This window comes from Cydia pomonella, chromosome 21, assembly GCF_033807575.1.
Source record: "Cydia pomonella isolate Wapato2018A chromosome 21, ilCydPomo1, whole genome shotgun sequence".
Lineage (NCBI taxonomy): Eukaryota > Metazoa > Arthropoda > Insecta > Lepidoptera > Tortricidae > Cydia > Cydia pomonella.
In genome coordinates this window covers 11,742,329-11,763,253 of record NC_084723.1, presented here as the reverse complement: position 1 = coordinate 11,763,253, position 20,925 = coordinate 11,742,329, and the positions used below count along the sequence as shown (strand labels likewise).

General features: G+C 34.8%; 1 protein-coding gene across 2 annotated transcripts in view; it reads left to right on the top strand.

Annotated features, from left to right (window-relative positions):
• Positions 1 to 20,925, top strand: part of LOC133529521 (mushroom body large-type Kenyon cell-specific protein 1) — a 320,655-nt gene that overhangs the window by 287,940 nt on the left and 11,790 nt on the right. For both annotated transcript variants that reach the window (XM_061867252.1, XM_061867253.1), the window contains one exon: positions 7,033 to 7,164. In XM_061867252.1, the coding sequence (XP_061723236.1) occupies positions 7,033 to 7,164 (132 nt within the window). The remainder of the gene's footprint in view (positions 1 to 7,032; positions 7,165 to 20,925) is intronic.

Here is a 20,925-nt window from a genome sequence, read left to right as displayed (position 1 = left end):
AAATGTTCGGCATTGATGATATTTGTCAAAAGTCAGAATCTTATTAGTGTCATAAATAAATAAATAAACAAAAAGGTCGAAGAAGGTTTCATACTATTCTGTGAGGATGTATTACCTCAGGAGCTACTAAACTAACACAAACAGGTTGCTCCAAAGTAAAAAAAAAAAACGATTTGTTAATTTCTTCGTAACCGGTACACCGGTTGTTATGACACTTTGTATACTGGTAAAAATGGCCACGGCATAATACCGAAAGCTTACCACCGCTGCCACGTCTCCATTGATCTTTTGACCGTTCAAAGTTCATTATTCTGTTCAGTATGAGTGTCGTTTACTCTTAAACCGAATATAGAATTCCCTTTATGTTACTTAATGTTGCAATTTTTAGGGTTCCGTAGTCAACTAGGAACCCTTATAGTTTCGCCATGTCCGTCTGTCTGTCTGTCTGTCCGAGGCTTTGCTTCGTGGTCGTTAATGCTAGAAAGCTGAAATTTGGCATGAATATATAAATCAATAAAGCCGACAAAGTCGTACAATAAAATCTAAAAATTTTTTTTTTTTGAGGGTACCTCCCCTACACGTAAAGTGGGGGTGATTTTTTTTTTTCTTCAACCCTACAGTGTGGGGTATCGTTGGAAAGGTCTTTCAAAACTAATAGCGGTCTTCAACAAACATTTTTTGATAAAGTGTATATATTCGGAGATAATCGCTCGGAAAGAAAAAAAAAATGTGTCCCCCCCCTCTAACTTTTGAACCATAGGTCCAAAAAATATGAAAAAAATCGTGGAAGTAGAGCTTGAGAAAGACATTAAATGAAAACTATAGCGGACATGATCAGCTTAGCTGTTTTTGAGTTATCGCAAAAAGTTTCCCCTTCATAGTAAAAAGACTTACCTACTTTAATTAGGTACTGATTATGCAAATTTGCCTATTTGTTTAACTCGCGTGAAAGGTACCGTTTCATCCGTTGGATAACAATTTACTATACTTTAAGCTTCAGTTTAGCTTATTGTGACGGAAGAGTAACTACGGAACCCTACACTGAGCGTGGCCCGACATGCTCTTGGCCGGTTTTATTTGTTCTAACCCTAACATCTGCAAGTCGTTGTTTATTATGCAAATATCTTGCCTAAATATGCTCGTTACTTAGTATATGACACTAATGAGTCGAACAATAGTATGGATGTCTCATTTAAAATTCAAATGCAACCACCATGCGGCCTTGGTGTGCACCTGACTTGTTCTGTACATGCGTTTACCTAGATAATGTCGATAAATTCGATATTTTAATGATTAGTCATTAGCTCATGGGTGATTAAAAAAGACATGGGAATTTTAGAGATAAAATTTAATGACAGATAGGGAGTTTCTATATCGATAGTCTGAATTATCGACAATTTTGGCCCCAGCTTTGCTTATATATGTATTCTTCTTCCTAGCGTTGTCCCGGCATATTGCCACGGCTCATGGGAGCCTGGGGTTCGCTTGACAACTTATCCCAAGATTTGGCGTAGGCCCTAGTTTTTACGAAAGCGAAGCGCGAGCGCGTTTTTAGAAATGTACGAGTATATTGTTTACTTTATTTCGGAAGAGATGTAAAATTTTACTCAATTATTTACTTACTAAAAAGACTTAGAGGAATCATTAGTGTATGACAGAAGTATCGATAGAATAGAATAGAATACTCTTTATTGGCAAACCTCAGTAAAAAGATACAAAGAAAAAAACAATTAATTAAATGTAGAGGCAGACGACAGGCGGTCTTATCGCTAAAAAGCGATCTAAATAAATGATCTTTAAATGAGCTTATCGATATAGAATAATATTTATTTATTTATTTAATCTTTATTGCACAATACATGAAGGTACAAATGGCGGACTTAATGCCTTAAGGCATTCTCTACCAGTCAACCAATGGGTTAAACCAGAAAGATTAAGTAGGTGCAGTGTCTTTTAAAGTAAATGAATTTGTAACCGAGACTATATATGAATATAAACTATATATTGATAAACTTACACATATACTTAATACAAATAAACATACATATATTAATACATACATAATTATTATAATACTACTTGTTATTAAACTTTGCCCCTAAAATTAGATGTCGGGCTTATTTTAATAGGAGCTCTGTACTAAAGTGTCGCTATCCTTATTCATTTTTCTCTAAACATTAAGCAGCCATGTTTTGGTATGATCTATTATGACACTAAATTTTAAGCACAGACTACCTCTACTACTAGACGGAGAACATAGAACAATCGAGGGTTTTTTTTATTATAAACTGACCGGCGATTGACCCTAGTAAGGTCACCACACAAAAGCGCCTCCATACAAATTTGGTATGGGAGCGCGACAGCTTATTTCAATTGCGCCTACAATTACGACAAGTATAGTAGTAACTACTTACAATTAAATAGAAAAAAAACCACATATTTTGCATTGAACTAGACCATTTGCCTTTGAATAGGCCTTCAAAACATCCACATATAATTTAGCTTGCTCTTAACAAATTCAGCGTTCAATGCGACGTCACCTGAAGAAGGCACAATTACACTAAATTAACTAACCATATATTTTGGTTTCAACTAACTTATTTAAAAGAAAAGCATATTTTGCCTATAACTAGACCATTTGTCTTTGAATAGGCCTTCAAAACGTCCACATATACATTAGCTTGCTCTAAATTCACCGCTCAATGCGACGTCACCTCGAGAAGGTATATTTACACTAATATAACTAACCATATAATTTGGTTTCAACTAACTTATTAAAAGAAAAGCATATTCTGCCTATAACTAGACCATTTGTCTTTGAATAGGACTTCAAAACGTCCACATATACATTAGCTTGCTCTAAATTCACCGCTCAATGCGACGTCACCTCAAGAAGGCACAATAACACGCCCGCCTTTGTGTCCTGAATGCGCATTGAGACGCTTTTCGTTCAAGTCGTGATGCCGACTGACGATTCAATAGTTGTTTGTTGAATGTGAGAAGATTCAGGTGAGATTTTAACAGTATGTTATGTGTTGGTAGTAAATTTTAGTTAAGAGGGAGTAAAGCCGGAAAATTAAAAGAGGACAAAAGTTATGGCTCGCCGCACGATACTTGGGACCTTTACCTTTTATCTGAACTTCTCGGAAAATATACTTCTTTTAAAAAAAAATAGCTTGTAAGATTCTTCGTCGTCATCACATCCTATTTTATACTAAAATTATACTGATAAGGTATGAAGGGTAACGATGTAGAACAGAAAATAAATAAAAATTAGATACGTTGTTAAATTAGAGAACATTAACCTTTTTTATCTTGGTTGGAGTCTGCCCTTGCAAATATACTCTAGCTTTTGTGATTTTTCTTCGAAACGAGTAAAAACTCAATATGAAAACTAAAATTTTGCCTTAAGAGGGGGCTAATTTATCTGTATAGTATATTTAATAAAAGTAACAAGTTGGAGATAAAACTCTATGACCCTTTTTAGGCTTGATTTAATATTTTGTAGTCTTTATTATAAACGTAGTCATACGTTTTTAGTCACTTTTAGTCATTAACAAAACTAGATTAATCTTAGTATGATTCAAAACACTATATATTTAATTACCTATTGTAAACGAATGTGTATTGTGAGTGCAATGTGTATTATAATCGAGACGTGGTAACGCGGCTAGTGTGATGGATGCCTTTGCGACGGGCAGGGGGGTCGAGGGTAGGGTAGTCTTAAATTATGATTTTATTGTTATTTTGTACTGACATGCTTCATTTGAATAAACGAATTTTAATTAACAAGTAAAATATATAAATGATTCGCAAGAAAATGTAAACCTTTATTTTATTTATCTTTAGCATTCTAATGTGTGAAAAATATTTTATCTACAGGACAAAACCTCTTTATAAACAACGGGTGCCGTAGTTATATTTATTGAAGTTTCATAGATTGAATGTAAAGTTCTCTTTGTTATTTCTTCTAAGCTATATGATTCAAAAACTAACGCCCGAATAACTATAGATTTCAATTCGCATTGCCGTCCCGTCTCTACCTCGAACGCTTGCATCCGAGCGGTTTGACAGCGCTATTCAAAACATCGCTTAAATCTCGCCTGTTCCGATATTGTAAAGGCATTCATATTAAAGGAACGCAGACAGTGTTTAGGTAACTGAAAATGGCGGCCGTATCTTGGTGAAGATTTTAAGATAAGCCGTTTTTATTGGCAGGGATAATATTACAAGATTTATAATCAGACAGTACACGGAAAAAACATCGATATATGTGTTTATCGATATAGGAACTCCCTGCCTGTCATTTAATTTTGCCCCCCTTAACCAACGTCTGTGAAAGTAGGTGACTCTAGCATTATTCATTAATTAATTTCCTAAAGCTTTTGTGCAATGCCCAACTGACGCATTTTGACATGTATATTTAAACCCATTTCAGCTCATATACCTGGTCAATTATGCCAATGTCTGGCCCAGTCGGTAGTCACCCTGCCTATGAAGCCGATGGTCTCGGGTTCGAATCTCGGCAAGGGCATACATTTGTGTGATGAACACTGACCCGTACCCGACCGTGACTGTACCCGAGTCATGGGTGTTTTCTACGTATATAAGTATGTATTTATCTATATCGGTATGTCTATATCGTCGCCTAGTACCCAAGGTACAAGCTTTGCTTTGGGTTAGGTCGATAAGTGTAAGATGCCCCCAAATATTTATTTATAAAAACTGAAAAAAAACGTGCCAATTTTTTACTAATTTAGCCCAATTTATATTTCAAGCAGTCTCTTATAACCATCAAAATTCAACCCGAGTTAAATGATCGAACCATTATCGTAGATAAGGAACTCGATGGAACTTATAAAGAATATAAATCTGATATTTATACTAAACTTAAAGCAATCTGGCCGTCTGGTGTGGATAATCTAAGCGAATGCACGAACAGACAGTGCGTAGAACCTTATAATAAAAAGTCGAGAATTATAGTCCTTTTAAAGCACATGCTCTCTTTTAAAATTGACTTTAAAAGGCAAAAAGTCACAGTTACTTATGCCTAACTTATAGATAAGCTCTTTCGAAAATGTCACATTTACATTGTATTTAGAATAAGCGATTTGCGAAAGAAAAAGTATCCGAGGAAGTTAGCGCGAGTTGGCGAACTAATAAGCTTGTAAAGTACTAGTTACTTAATGGTGCTGTTTTCATTTCATACGCGTTGGACATATGGCGTGGGGTAACGTCGTACTTTTATTTGTTAAAGTTTTTGCGAAGGATCATTCCCGGGATGTATTTTGCGTGGCGTTTTGTTATAAGCTTTTATTTAACTTGCCTTGTTACTAAGTATGTCATTGCATGTATGTTTGTGTGGGTCAAATCCTCGTAGCTAAGTTTGATTCACTTCCCAATTTCCGATTGAGCTGAAATTTTGCATTCATTTGTAAGTTATGATGACATGGAGCTGATCTGATGATGGAGACTGGAGGTGGTTATGGGAACTCTGTGATGAAACAACGAAAACTAGATTTTAGAATTGTCCCAGTGAGTATTCGTTGCCTGTGGAAAGAAAAGTGGGAATGTTCCTTGCAAACTATTAATCAAGTAATTAGGAATACGATGGATTTATTTAAAGTAATAAAATCAATTTAATAAGTTTGCTATGAACAGGTAACCAATAGACAGGCAAAGATACATCCGTATATGTAAATTAGTTACAATAAAATTACTTTAACCTGTTTTTTTACAGCATACATAATTTAATAGATCTTACTTTTTTAATACAATTTTTTTTTACAATAAGTTTATATATCGATCCAAGTAAGTTTTCTTGCAAGCGGATTTTACGTAGGCATTTGCTAATACAAGAGTTCGAATAATATCCATTATTATTATATTTATAGTAATAATGGATAGTAGTTTGTAAGTATGGTTTCCTTTTTTTATTCATTCTATATACGACCAGTTTGGCCTAGTGGGTAGTGACCCTGCCTACGAAGCTGATGGTCCCGGGTTCAAATCCTGGTAAGGGCATTTATTCGTGTGATGAGCATGGATATTTGTTCCTGAGTCATGGATGTTTTCTATGTATTTAAGTATTTATAAATATTTATATATTATATATATCGTTGTCTAAGTACCCTCAACACAAGCCTTATTGAGCTTACTGTGGGACATAGCCAATTTGTGTAATAATGTCCTATAATATTTATTATTTATTATTTATTTATATATTTATTTCTCTGCACCAATTCTAGGTATCTCTGTTTGGCCCTATGGTTGACTGGTAGAGAATGCCATTTGGCATTAAGTCCGCCATTTGTACATTGTTGTATATATTATGTGCAATAAAGTTTAAATAAATAAATATTGCGCGAATGGTAGTAGTTAGCAGTCCATTTTTTTGTCTTATTATTTAATAAAACAATAAATTAATAATATACGGTGTATTACAAACTACGGCTTGCGGGCTAGATGCTATACTGCCCCGTAAAAGTCCCAATTGTCATACAATCCGGCCCGTGAAAATCTTGAGAAGTCCGGGCCGTAGACCTCAAGTCAAAAATTTACAAACTCCTATACTCTCCATAGGAGTGTGCTTAAAATAATTAAGGTCAATCTGGGAAAGACCGTTTATCACGTAAGACCGTCTACATTCTACAAACTATTACGTCGCTTCTAAAGGGGCCCACTGATTAACATTCCGCCGGACGGTACCGGCCTGTCAGTTATTCGGAACTGTCAACTTTTTTTCTAACTGACAGGCCGACGCCGTCCGGCGGACTGTTAATCAGTGAGCCCCTTATCTTAACAGTGCACAAACTCCACTTACAGAAGGTCGATAGAGAAGAAGCGAAGCTCTTTCTTTCTGACTGTGTCTGGCAAAGTGCCCAATCAGATACGAGAGTTCTTGCTCTAGGACGGTCTTCCCAACCAAACATTTTATATGCTGGTCTTCACCAAATTGAGCTTAGACTTGAATAGAAATGCTTATTTTTACTTTTTACTCATACCATTACTAAATTCTTCCTTCTCCCGCAGACTTCAAGATGTAGAGAAGGCATCAGCGCCGAGCGCCTCTCCAACTTCTGCCGAACAGCCCCTGGATCTCAGCGCCAAGTCCACCTCCAGCACAAGCGGCACGCCACCGCCTGACTCCAAGGATAATGCCAGGTATGTACGCCAACATGTTTTCACCCAAGGCCCCCAACCAAACCTATGCTGAAGCACCAAGTCTAGCTTTGCGATCCTAACGAAATAACGTTACTTTTTCTATTAAATTCCATATCGGGAGAAAACGGTTTCCACTAACTAAGTCTATTCTAGGTTTATAGGGTTCGCTTTAAAAAAATCTATTTTTTGTATTGCTCATTTAAAGAAAAAGGAAAACCTATAAACCTAGTTTTTCATTGGATCAATAACATACTAAAAAATCATGGAGAATGGACAATATTTAGAAATGGAAAAACGTTTTCTCTTTGTGTGTTGACGAGTACGTGGTATTCTTCCCACTTAATACCAACGGAATATCTTAAGGTAAGTATATCGTATTTCCACACTCTCAGCATACTATTGTATGAATAATCTCCTACTTTTCATATGTATAACATGGCAACATTGATGCAATTGATGCGTGCTTGAGCATTGCCTATAGGCCTTTTGAGCTCTATTAACTATTACCAGACTTTTAAAACTGAAACCTTTAGTTCTACAAAAAATTATGGAAAATACGGAGTTTTCACGGTACTAATAAACGCTTTCAATTCACATTTTATTTACCCTTTTCAACTCGTAAATGCGTGTAAATAAGACAGTAGGTCAAGTGCATTATAAACATGCAAGCTTTTAATCAAATTAGGCTATTTTTTCCCATTAGACTGAATGCTTTGCTGAATTAAGGTCACTATTTAATGCATTTGTTAATTTAAAAGCTTAATTCTTAATTGCTTTGCTGTTAGATTAGCTGTTAAATAATAATTATTACGACACGGGTATGACGTGTTAAATTCATTGTTACATCGTTGATTAATGCCGGTTGTTGTGAAATTTGTAGGCACTTATTAATTTATAAAGGCCAACGGTTCTATTTTACACTATAATCGTGACAACTACAATACAATACAAATACCCTTTATTGCACACCTCAATACAGAAACAATACAAATAAACTACATACCTACTTTTCCTTGTTTTAAATTATCACGGTGGCTTGGCGTAATATTGATAATCCTCATTTTAATAAGGTACTACCAGATATCATATTACGTCATCGAAAATATTAAATTTCAATACGATTCATAATAAATGCTAGTTCCATATACAACTTCCAAAATACGCAATATTTTTACATTACCCGTATCAACTACTTGAACATAGTTTTTGATACTCTTTTTGCTTACATTTAGCAGAATTATTTTCACTATTTAACAATAGGATTAAATAGTCCTGAACTCGCTTTTTTCCGTGTTTTTAAATATAATATACTTTTTTTTAATTTGGACCCGGGTATGTCCTTAAACTACGTCAACAAGAGAGGTATGGGCATTGTGAATGTCATCTCGCTCTGTGTGGTAGGGCACAGCACAGCGGATGTCATTCCAGATCTAGAGCAGAGCCCAACTGGAGAAGTACCCCCAGCTTACAGAAAATCGCAGCCAAATAACACTAGACCCTACTCATAGTGTTGTGTTCCTGCCGGTGAGTAAGGTTGCCAGAGCTCAACGAGGGTGGGAGGGGGTTAGGGTCGGCAACGCGCATGTAACTCCTCTGGAGTTGCAGGCGTACATAGGCTACGGATACTGCTTACCATCAAGCAGGCCGTATGCTTGTTTGCCACCGATGTAGTATTTAAAAAAAAAAAACCTAAATAACAACTCGTGTTAATAATTTTAATTAAATTTACCAATTTTCTGAACTGAGATACTGAGCACTTAACTCATACATTTGATCGCTTCACTAATTTTCTGCTAATATTTCATTGTATCAATGTCTGATATCTTCAAGCAAAAACTGACATCAATAATGTTTGCTTGACTGAGCTTTATGCGTATAATAGACTGGAAACATAACACACATTCTTACTCAGTTTTACCAAAAAACGCTACTAAGTGGCAAAGAACGCGATTTGATAATTAATGGGCCAGAACTTTAATTTTTGCCGATCCGCCTAGCATGAATGATCTTATACATTTTACAATGTTTTGTACTCGAACCTAGCCGCCGCCGCCATACAATCAAGTTACACCCTCATTTTAAAACGACGTGCTTAAATTACATGAAATTTGACGAGATCATTTAAGTAACATTATCTAACGGCCCGATTCGAAGAATGATTAAGACACGTTTAAGATCCTTAAAAAATCGATAACTAAACGACATGTCAAAATTTACGTTTATTTCGATTCTGCTGTGATCCCAATAAGATCTATCTACGATATTTCTAACGTCAAAGTGACATTTGGTTGCCCGAATCGAGCTGCGTCTGTCAATTATACGACATACAAACGATATTTAAATGAGAACCTATCTAAACTAGAACTTATCGTTATCCTATCTAATTCTTCGAATCGGGCCGTATGTCTGGTAAAGCCTGACCAGTAATATCTAATCACGCGCCATATTGCGGAATTTAATTGGAACTAAATTTTTCATACTGAACTGAACTATCACCCGATACATGAAAATAACAGCGCCCTTTTGACAATAATTTCTGGTCGGGCTTTTCAAGTTTTCGTTGCTAAAAATTGTTATACAGAGAAAATACAGCATTTAAAAGTTGTGTATGTAAAAATCTAAAACTTCGATTGTAATATGAGTTTAGATCGTGTCATTCACGAAGACGCCTGACTCGACTCCATGTTAATACCAATTAAGGTTAGATCTGACAAATCTGCGCATCATCGTGGATGACACGAACTATATGTCGGTACACGGCTCTTAAATCACCGAAACTCGGAAAAACGCCCGCGTCATTTTGAAAACAACCATAATTTAGGACCAATTTATGAGTCGAAAATATTCGTTCACAATCTATGGACGTCATTAGGGCATATTTAATCGTTTACATTAGTATAACAGAGAAAATTAATTGTAATAGAGAGGTAAAGTCTAAGAAAAAACGTGCCCCTTAGTTTGACATCCAAAACAGATGGCGCTGTACTTCGCCATACATATATTTCCGGTCACTGAATTGCCATACGTCAACTTTTGACAATCACGGTTACCGCAAAATGTATGAAGCTGTACAGCGCCATCTCGTACCTATCTTTGGTATAACGAAGTCTCTCTTGTACGGACCAAGGTTATGTTTTCAAAATTGCGAGCGTTTTTCTGAGCGTTGTAAATCACAAGATGATGCTTCTTCTTTGAGTCTTTAATTCAGGCGTTCTAACAGAACTGTCTGTGAGAAATAACTGCGACCCCATTAGATCCACACTACCTGTACGTCATCATTGTATGACAGTTAATTTTAAGTGCCGATCAAGCACCATCGGGTGCGAAGCGGAAACTAAATTTCCACTATAATTGAAATGTCTGCCGTAAATTGTTCTACGCTTGTACAGTAAATGTCTCTCCTTGAAAATTGAGAGGAAAATAATTTGGCAGACAGGCAACCTACAATACCTACAAAGATAATTGAGTATACAGGCGTATTGTCACAGTAAATTTTGTACTCTTAGAATGACATATGGCTATATGACCCATGTTCTTTCACTGATATGTGTTAGGTAAGTATCAAACGGTGTCGCCATCTACTCGATCATAGGCCAAAGGTATATCGCCTATTTGAGCATTATTTTTTCTTGATTATTCGAGGTACGTTTTTTCTTAGACTTCATTTATCTTATATACGGAGTTATATGTATCTTTGGCACCTATAAAATTTCTATTCGCTCTATTTAACAACTAAAACTAGTACAGTCACGTCTGAAAATATCGGTACGAAAAATGTGCCAAATATGTATACACTACCTTAATATATGGGCAATAAAGTCGTGTATACTAATTTTTGGCACTTTTTTTCGTATCTATATTTTCAGACGTGACCGTACCTGCAGTGGCAGCATGGTTCCATTTTTATCGCTTGTCACTATGCCTGTCACTTTCGCACTTACATTCTTGTTAGAACGTGACAGGCATGGTGACAAATGATAAAGAGCCGACCATCTTAGCCCTACAGATATAGATATATATGTTATGTACTTGAATGTTCATGTCAAATGTCGTTTTAAAAGGAGAGCGTAACTTCTATTGTATGGCGATGACTAGATTCGTGTGACAATTAATTTAAAAACCCAAAAAAGCATCATCAATTTATGACTTAAAACCACAACGCATTTTTAAGACTCTTTCAATTACTGCTAATTCTGATATTGCTACTTTACAAAAAAAATACAAAATGTGTCTATTCATTTTCATTCATTTTGAAGTTAAATATCCTTATTTCGTTTCAATGTCTTTTGGTGCACATACCTATTTACGAACAAAAACAAGTCAAATAAGTATTTATTTAAAATAAGCTTTGCAATTGTCATAAAAACCGATGAATTTTCCTCAACACAGAAATAAACTCACTCTGAATAGCCCATAAACCCTTATCAAAACAACCAAATAAGCGGGCAACACTAGGAAGCCTATTAACAATTCTCCATGGTCACCGGTCCTATCGCTGGCAACACTGCACTTCCTATTGAAACGATCGGATTTCACAAACAATGAGATGTGAACGCACCCATTAAATGATGAAAACGAATCTGGAGTCGATGACCTTTTGACAGACGACGCCATGATTGTTTAAAATGGCGGGTTCGGATGGACAGTGTGTGTTCGAAGTTTTATGGGGCTCGGATAATGTAACAAATGTGGTGGCATATTATGTCTGTGAAGATATTAAGATAAGATAAGATAAGATAAGATACATTTATTGATAAAATTATACAGATTTTACAAGTCAATTCAATGAGGTTGCTTTACCATACTGTACAATGTCAACCATATTATTACGAGTACATTACAATGCTCAATTTATATTGATTGCAATTTTAATTACAATTATTATGTTTATTTATTTCAATTCTCAAATTTATATGTTATTCACACTTCCTCAAAATAAATTCATTCACACTGTAGCAACACAGGTCAATCAACATTTTTTTAAGTTTATTATTAAATATTTTATCACTCGCTATTGTAAACTGTTTTAATTGCTGGGCTATATTGTGAATTAGATCTCGCACATATACCTATATAACTCTATCTAAATCCAGTCGCAAAATTTGGGTTTGCATGGTTCAGCACAGACAAAAGATTCATGTTTTCTCCGAAACCTTTCACTTTTTTTCGCTGAATGTAAGTTTCAAATAGATTAGCTGTTAACCTTTGGTTTGCTTAGGAGCAGATCTGCTCCATATATATTCAACCAAACTCAACTTAAACATGAAGATGTCATGGTTGCGAAATAAATGGCGAATTTTTGACAGGCGCATACGAAAGGTTAAGTTTCCTTTTCCATGACTACCGTGAGCCATCCGTTGCGCGAACTGAACGCGACAATTTGTATTTACTGATATGCTTTTACAGCCTTCTCAATATTTAAAATGCATCTACGCAGAAATAAAAACAAGAAATCGTCGAGAATCTTGCAAGAATTTATTTTATGTATTATTTGTTCAAGCAAAACGTGTAGGTACCACCCCCGCACTCTTTCCATTAATTGCTTAACTCACCCCTCACCCCCCAAGCGAAGTGAAGGCGTAACTCAATAAATACCTGAATACATTTAAGATTTCCATTTATGATTTTGATCGGTATGTATATAGGTTCATCTGTTCCCTCCTAACTTTTAATTGTTATAAGTATTTAATAATTTCATATCTATATAAGTAAATAAATCATGTAAAAGTCATGGCATAACGCTATTCAATCAGCTCAGGATAGCATTCGGTTTATACGTGTTTTTGCTTTTATTTTTCTAATAACTTAAAGTAAGATAACATCAGAGTAATTTCGAGCGAATTTCCACGTTATTCTCTTTACGAGCACCTTGACACACTGAACTCGCGTCGAATCGTTTTGTCTCTGTTTCACTTCAACACCCACTACTACACATTTAGTAGCAAACCTTAACACAAAAGATATGGGTCACCGATGATCAGTTATAGTACATTGTGCAACGAGGGGGGTAAGTGAAATTTTGGAAGCGAGGGTGGGAATTAAAGACCCGGGTTTGCAATATTCTTACCCCCGGAGTTACACACAATCTTTTTTATCATACTTGCGAAGAAAAAACTAAATTTTAAGCGAAATAATTCTTAAATACCGTGTCATATCAAACATTCGTCTGCCATTTCGTTATTTCTTGAAATTTTATATGTTAAATATAAAAATATGTTAGGCATCGAAGGCACAGACCTATTCGGCATTCCGCCACGATTAAAAATTATGTAAAAATGTTTTTAAATATACACAAAAATATTGAATTATAAAAGTCAGTATTTTGAAAGTAAAACTCATTTACGCTACTTAGTTCGTATGAATTAGTGACATAATAAAAAAAAAACTGTAACTCCGTAGGGACTTTTAGCTTTACAAGTAGCTTTTTTTCACAATCTATAAATCCCCTGGGAACAATGTATAAGCCTTTGTCTGTCAGTACACCTGCATGAAATAAGATCTTTTTCGAACAAGTGTGATGAAATAGTTATTTACGATAAAAGTGCAGAAAATAGGAAATTCGCAACGAGTGGTGATAAATTAAAACACGACCGAAGGGAGTGTTTTAAATCGACACGAGTTGCGAATTACCTATTCGCACGTGTATCGTACAACGTTTTACAGTACATATGGCGCTTTAAAGTTTCGACATATGCACGGAAAGTGCTCGTTCCCGCACGCGTCGGTAAAGTAGCACCATATGTACTGTAAAAAGTATTGTCAGTATAAGTAGGTATCGGCAGGAGAGTTCAGGTGAATGATTACACACACAGCTACACAGAATACTAAGTGAATGTGACTTAGCCGCACGATATTAAGCTAAAAAAAAACAACTTGAAGAAACTTTTTGGTCCATCTTGCAATTGGCGGTTCCACTTGCTACCGATTTGAAAAAAAAACCTTTTAACCAAAAATAAAACCGACTTCAAATATTACCAAAAGCGCCATACCTACCTATAACATTTGAAGAGTTCCCTCGATTTCTCCAAGATCCCATCATCAGACCCCGACTTGGTGCCAATGCCAACGGGACCATCTCGGTGATATACCCGTTAGATTAAAAAAAAAATTGAGAATCGGTTCACGATTCTCGGAGATATCGAGTAACATACATACAAAAAAAATCTCCTTTTTTGAAGTCGGTTAAAAAGAACACTAATTTCAAAATCTCACTACCATTACATGATTTGTTGTTGTGTGCGTGACTTCAACTGTATAAAGAATACCTATTAGCAATAAAACAAAATGGAGACTTTATAAAAAACTCCACTTCAATCAGTATATTGCCTCCTTTACGGTATAGGAGGTACATGAGCAGACGAATCGTAAGCAATCACCGTCGCCCATGGACACCAGCGGGCTTGGAGTACGCACTTTTCTTTAAGGTTTGAGGGTTATAGGTAGGTATATCGGAATACCGCGGGTGACAGTTCATTACTTATAAAGCTTTAGAGGCAACAGGAGTGGTACAGTCAGCATCAAAAGTAGCGGATGAAATAACGTTTCATAAGTAACTACCATTCTGTAACAGCTTAACAAAAAGTGATTTCTTTAATATAGAACAACTAAGACTGTAAAAGATATACTTTTGAACGAGAATTTTAGAAATTTATCTATATTTGGAAAAGTTATCCGGAATATCAGATACTTTTGGCGCGTTGTTTCATCCGCTACTTCTGATGCTGACTGTACGTAATTTCTCCATACAAACGTACTCGACTGTTTCCTCCGTGGTTTTTGAAGCTAAAGCAATGATTTATTCAACACAGATTACTATTATTAATATCTGTGTCGGACTTTTTTGCTTTTTTTGATATTTCATTTTCATTTATTTATTTCTTTAACAATAATATATTGTGTTAGAAAACTTACGAACTAATTACATACTTATAATTTAATTAAACTAAGTAGTGAGTGGACATGTCAGCAAATAAATAAATTTTCTATGATTAAATTAAACAATTAATTCATAAGTGAAATGTAAAAATGAAATAAAATAATGTCAAAATAAAATAATAAGTTAAAAATTCTAAAATTTGTAGTAATTACAATTAAATAAATATTTGATAACATGTCAATTCATACAAAAACAAATACTTAAATAAAAAAAACAAATATAACTTAATTCATTAAATAATTTACAACGCACATGTCAGAATTAAATAGATTCATTATTGTATTGGAAAAACTCTTCAACTGAATAAAAACATTTTGCTAGCAGAAATGACCTCAATTTATTTTTAAATGTGAATGGGTTCGAAACAACTTTGAGTTCTGTGGGTAGCATATTAAAAACTTTGATAGCCTGGTACCGAGCACAGTATTCGGTGACTTTTAGCCTTGGTGTAAAGGGGCGGTTCAGGTTTTTGGTCCTTGTTGCCAGTCTTATCGCCTGAGCCTCTACAGTTTCACTACTTGCCAGGGATTTTACTAAGTCCGTACAAAGTATCATAATATAAAGGCATGGTACTGTCAGAATTTCTAATTTGGCGAAGTAGTCTTTACATGAAACCCACTGAGGTATACGCATCATTATTCTTATTGCCCGCTTTTGAATTATGAAAGCCCTTTTTATATTGTAACTATACGTTGCCCCCCAGAATTTAATGCTGTATCTGAGTTTCGAGTCAACTAAAGCATAATAGACAGTTTTCAATCGATCTATCCCGATCATATCTCTTAAAAATTTCAGAGCGAAGCAGGCAGAACTAATTGTGTTTTCTATTTGGTTCAATTCATGTTTCCAATTAAGAAAAGAATCAATTTCGACCCCTAGAAACCTGACAACCTCCACGGATCTTAGAGTGTCATCGTCAAAGGCTAGTTCTAGGATGTCCTTATTTTTTCGATCACTCTTAAACTGGACTATACTTGTTTTCTCCGTATTTAATTTCAAATTGTTATCTCTGAACCACTTATGAAAAACCGAAAGAGCTGTTTTAATATTATTTTTAAGTTCAACTTCGTTTCTTGCACTGATAATAGCATTTGTGTCATCGGCAAATATCACCACGTTTAAATTACTAAGGGAGTTCTGTACGTATTTTATGACGTCGTTAATAAATACAATAAAGAGAATAGGACCTAAGATAGATCCTTGTGGGACCCCTCTAGTAATTGTGGTGATTTTTGACTTGAACACTTTGTTATGTCCATCATCTACGTTACTGATTTCTACATACTGTTTCCTGCTCTGTAAATAATTTCTAAGTATTTGAAGGTTTTTCCCCCTGACTCCGTAGTATTCTAACTTTCTTAAAAGAATTGTATGGTCTACTGTATCGAAAGCAGAACTCAAATCCAGGAAGAGACCCGCTACTTTCATTCCATTGTTGAGATATTGTACTACGTCGTTAAGTAAAGTATCTATTGCATTTGTAGTACCAATATTTCTTTGGTATCCGAATTGTCTAGGATTTATTACATTGTGTATATTTAGGTGTGCACTTAGCCTTTTTTTTTATCACTTTCTCGAACAATTTTGACATAACCGGCAATAAAGAAATCGGTCGGTAGTTTTTTGGATCATTCTTAGCATTTTTTTTATATACTGGGAGAATTTTTGCTACTTTGAGTTGATCGGGAAAGCAGCCTAGTTCATAGCATTTATTAAAGAAGTGTGCTAACGGGCCCGCTAGTAAATCAATATTGTCCTTGTAAATTGTAATCGGTATTTCATCGTGACCATAAGATTTTTTATTTTTCATGGAAGAAACAAGGCTTACAATTTCTGTAGGTGTGACCGCCCACCACGTCATGTCATTGTAGCTCCTATCTATATTACTCTCTACCATTTCAAAAGCATTGTTACAGTCACCTACACCGCTGTTCTTGCCGTGATCAAACTTGCTCGAAAAAATGTCTGCAACTTCATTTGAGTTACAAATCTTAAGGCGCTAGTGCACTTCAAACATTCGCAAAAATTGCCTAATTTACTAGGCCGCAAAGAAAAGTATGGTATTTAAAACTGAAATCAATTAGCCTTAAAATCAAAACAGTCCGACACAGATAATTTCATTACCATTTAGATCTCAAAATTTACATTTGGTTAAGTTTTGGAGGAGGAAACAGTCGAGTACTAAACATCGTTTTTTGAGGTTATTACGCAGGGTTTTTCGCCTAACCTGGCGTTGTTCTTATCGCACAAGTTTTAGGAGCCGCTTCCGTTAGTGAGACGGATATATTCGCCTAAAATATTTAACTCTCAGCTTCCGTATCCTCTTAAGAGAAAACGTAAATACGTTAAAACTAATGGCGTTAATTATAGGTATATTTTTTTCAAAAGACGGTGACGCACCGTTTACGCAGAAAAATGACAAAAACGCAACGCATAAGACACGATACTGCGTATGCGCGGCGTCAAGTTACGGTGTGATCGGTCCTTAATACCTCCTTTGTTGCGAACTGTTATTTTAAACTTGGAATTTGAACTTACAGGCGTATTCTAATTGGCATAACAGGATACGAAATAGTTCAGATCCATATCTAGTCCAAGTCTAATTCATACCCTGTTATTAAAATCAGAACATGCCGATTATGTTAACGGCACCCATCATGGAACATGTAAGAGAAAATATGGAGTATTTTTGATATTTCATAGACACCTGTAAAATTTCTTCCGCTTTTCGTTTTAAAAGTTGAATGTCCAATTCGTCCTTTATATTTTCTATGTATTTAATGAAATCTACTGCAATTGGTTTCAATATTATTAACCAATTAAAACTGTGGGTTTTTGCTCCAGTCATGGAATGTATGGCGCCATTAATTTTCAAACTAACAAATATCAATGAAAAATAAAACTTAAGAAGCTCTTTGGCTCTTGTTTATGGTAAAATTTTGCCAGTGATTAAAAACTGATGGTAAATAGGTACTTGTTTTACAGGATTTGTCTATACCATCCCATTACTAGTGCCTGTTCCATTATAGGGGTGTTTACTATAGTAATTCAAATTTTAAACTGACACTGTTCCTTTGAAATAAGAAAAAAATCCGATTGAGAGCATTACACAGCGATTGCATGAAGCACATTTTAAATCAAATCAAATATCTTTTAAGGTTAGACGGGATAAGAGAAAAAAATGTATTGACTCCGACCAAAATAAACTATAGTAAACACCCCTATAATGGAACAAGTACCAGTAATGGGATGGTATAGACAAATCCTGTAAAATAAGTATTAATCATCATTTTTTTAAACACAGACAACATTTTACCATAAACAAGAGTCATAGAGCTGCTTAAGTTTGATGTTTCATTGATTTTTCTTTATTTCAAAATTAATGGCGCCATACATCCCATGACTGGAGCAAAAAACAGTATTTTTCATTAGATACATGAAAACATAAAGAACGAATAGGACATTCTACTTTTAACGCAAAAAGTGGTAGAAATTTTACAGGTGCCGAGAAAATATCAAAATACTCCAAATTTTCTCTTAAATGTCCCATAACTGGTGCCGTTAACATATGCTCTTCTTATCCCATATGGCCTTAATTATGATCTGCTATGATCTCCGTTTACCACTAGGTAAACTGTATGCTTAAATTTTATCATTTTGTAAGTGCTGTCACCGCCGATTTCTTGAAGTACAATTTTAACCAATTAAAACCATCCTTATACTCCGAATCCAATATTTGTAAAGTAACAAACAGTAGATTCTGATGAAAATCTAAATTGTTTGGAAAGCTAGCGCATAAACACGATTCTCACGGCCAAAATTACAGAAATATCTTTTTCAATTCATTCCACAAAGCGTTTGTATTGTGATACTGACGTCACAATGTGCTATCAATTTTAATGGCTCCTTTTCAACGTAGTATAAATGGCTTGATTTTCATTTCTGACGTTTGCAATGAGTTGGCTGTTTGTCTTTAAGTTTTTGAGCGTTTAATTATCGGTAAAAATTGAGTTTTCTGTTATACAAGTAATTTCTTGTAAATCACTATAATAGGTACCATTTAAATATCCAGCATCAGATATCGAAACCAGTAAGACAGGATGGGCGAATATTGTCGATCCTTTGCACCCTTGTAACTAGACGATTCATTTATAAATACGAGTATAACAGATACTTACAAGGGCACTTTACACGTCAACATGGAATTTACATACAAGCAAAAACAAGCACATCAACAATTATAAAATACAAATCATTGAAAATATTAATGCAAACTAAAGTATTATTGTTTATAGAAAAAGTAAGTAAAATATTATAATTACTTAGAGATGTATGAAGTCTCTAAATGTCGAATTAAAAAAAAACTAAAATAATAATAATAAAACAACACAAACAGAAACAAAAAAACCTAAGATTATTTAGAGATGTAAATATCTCTAAATGTCGGAACTAAATTATTTTTATAAAATTATCATTAGAGATGTATAGAGTCTCTAAGAGTCAAGATTCCGTGTAATTAAAACATTCATTAGGATAAAAGACACATACGAGAACAGAATGAGGTGTCTCACTGTAATTATACTCAAAAATAAAGTTAGCTTAAACACTTAATGAATTCGAAATTTACCCGATGAGTAAAATCAGATTAAAATGTCAAAATAATCGCCTGGTTTCTCTTAATTGCCTTTTAATAGATAAAATTCATCTAAGATTTTTCTTTCATTTACATTAAAAATGTTTAAGTAAATTGTTCCGGGTAATACAAATTAAATATTTAAAATTTGCTACCTATCAAACCTTCTAAACAATTTGGCACTAATTTTCATCGCATCCTGTAAAATAGAACTATCTGTAAAATAAAGAGGAAACGGGACGGTCGCTTCTCCATACAAACGAAGTCCCCATTTTCCTCTCTGGATATTGACATTATGGAAAATATTTTTACATAATTTTATGTATATTAACCAAGGCTATGACCCTACGTTTGACTTTACTAGATTTTTTGATTATTATAATTTGGAGCGAAAAAACAATTTTTTACAACTTTTTTAAATGCTCCTAACTCAATCTAAAATCGTAGGGGCATAGTTGTGGTCAATATACAACAAATCGTGTCAAAATAATTTCAATAATGTTATGGTGAGAGAGAGGAAAATGAGAACTACGTTTGTATGAAAAGACGATTTCGCACTCGTCCTCCATTTTCGTCTTTCGTTTTATGGCGAATTCTCTGACCTAAATTATCATATCGCTCAGACCACTAATATAATCTCGTACCACTAGACGGTCACGGAAAATAACATTTCAAGGCGTTTAAGAAAGAATTGAAACGGCGAAAATGCTTCAAGCCGAAACGAGCCCTAGAAAAATAAATGTCTCACGGTTGACTCAACTCAAATAAGGATCCCTTGTCGTCCGAGCGTTAAACTCTTTCGCAATAACACACATTAAGCAGGCCAATCACCCCCGATACAGATACCAGTTCCTTCACACTGTATTTGTCAAGTTTCGAAAGATAGAAGCTTTCGCAATGAGATAAGGAGACATTAGTGCTGTTTATTTGTTTTGTAAGTAGCCATTTTGAAGTTAAATGTTGACGTTAATGAATTAAAGGTTGATAAAACCTAATGTTTATTTGAAGGCTAAGGATTTGTATACACCGTGTTTTTTTTTTTATTTGCGTTAATTTCAAGGGTGCATTCCTGGGCTTAAATTAAGTAACTTTCTCAAAGACACCGGTATTCTAATTAACTCCATTTCGGAGATAATCCATATTTTATTATTATCATCTTATAAAGCCCTTACGGGTGTGTACCTTAGGGCCC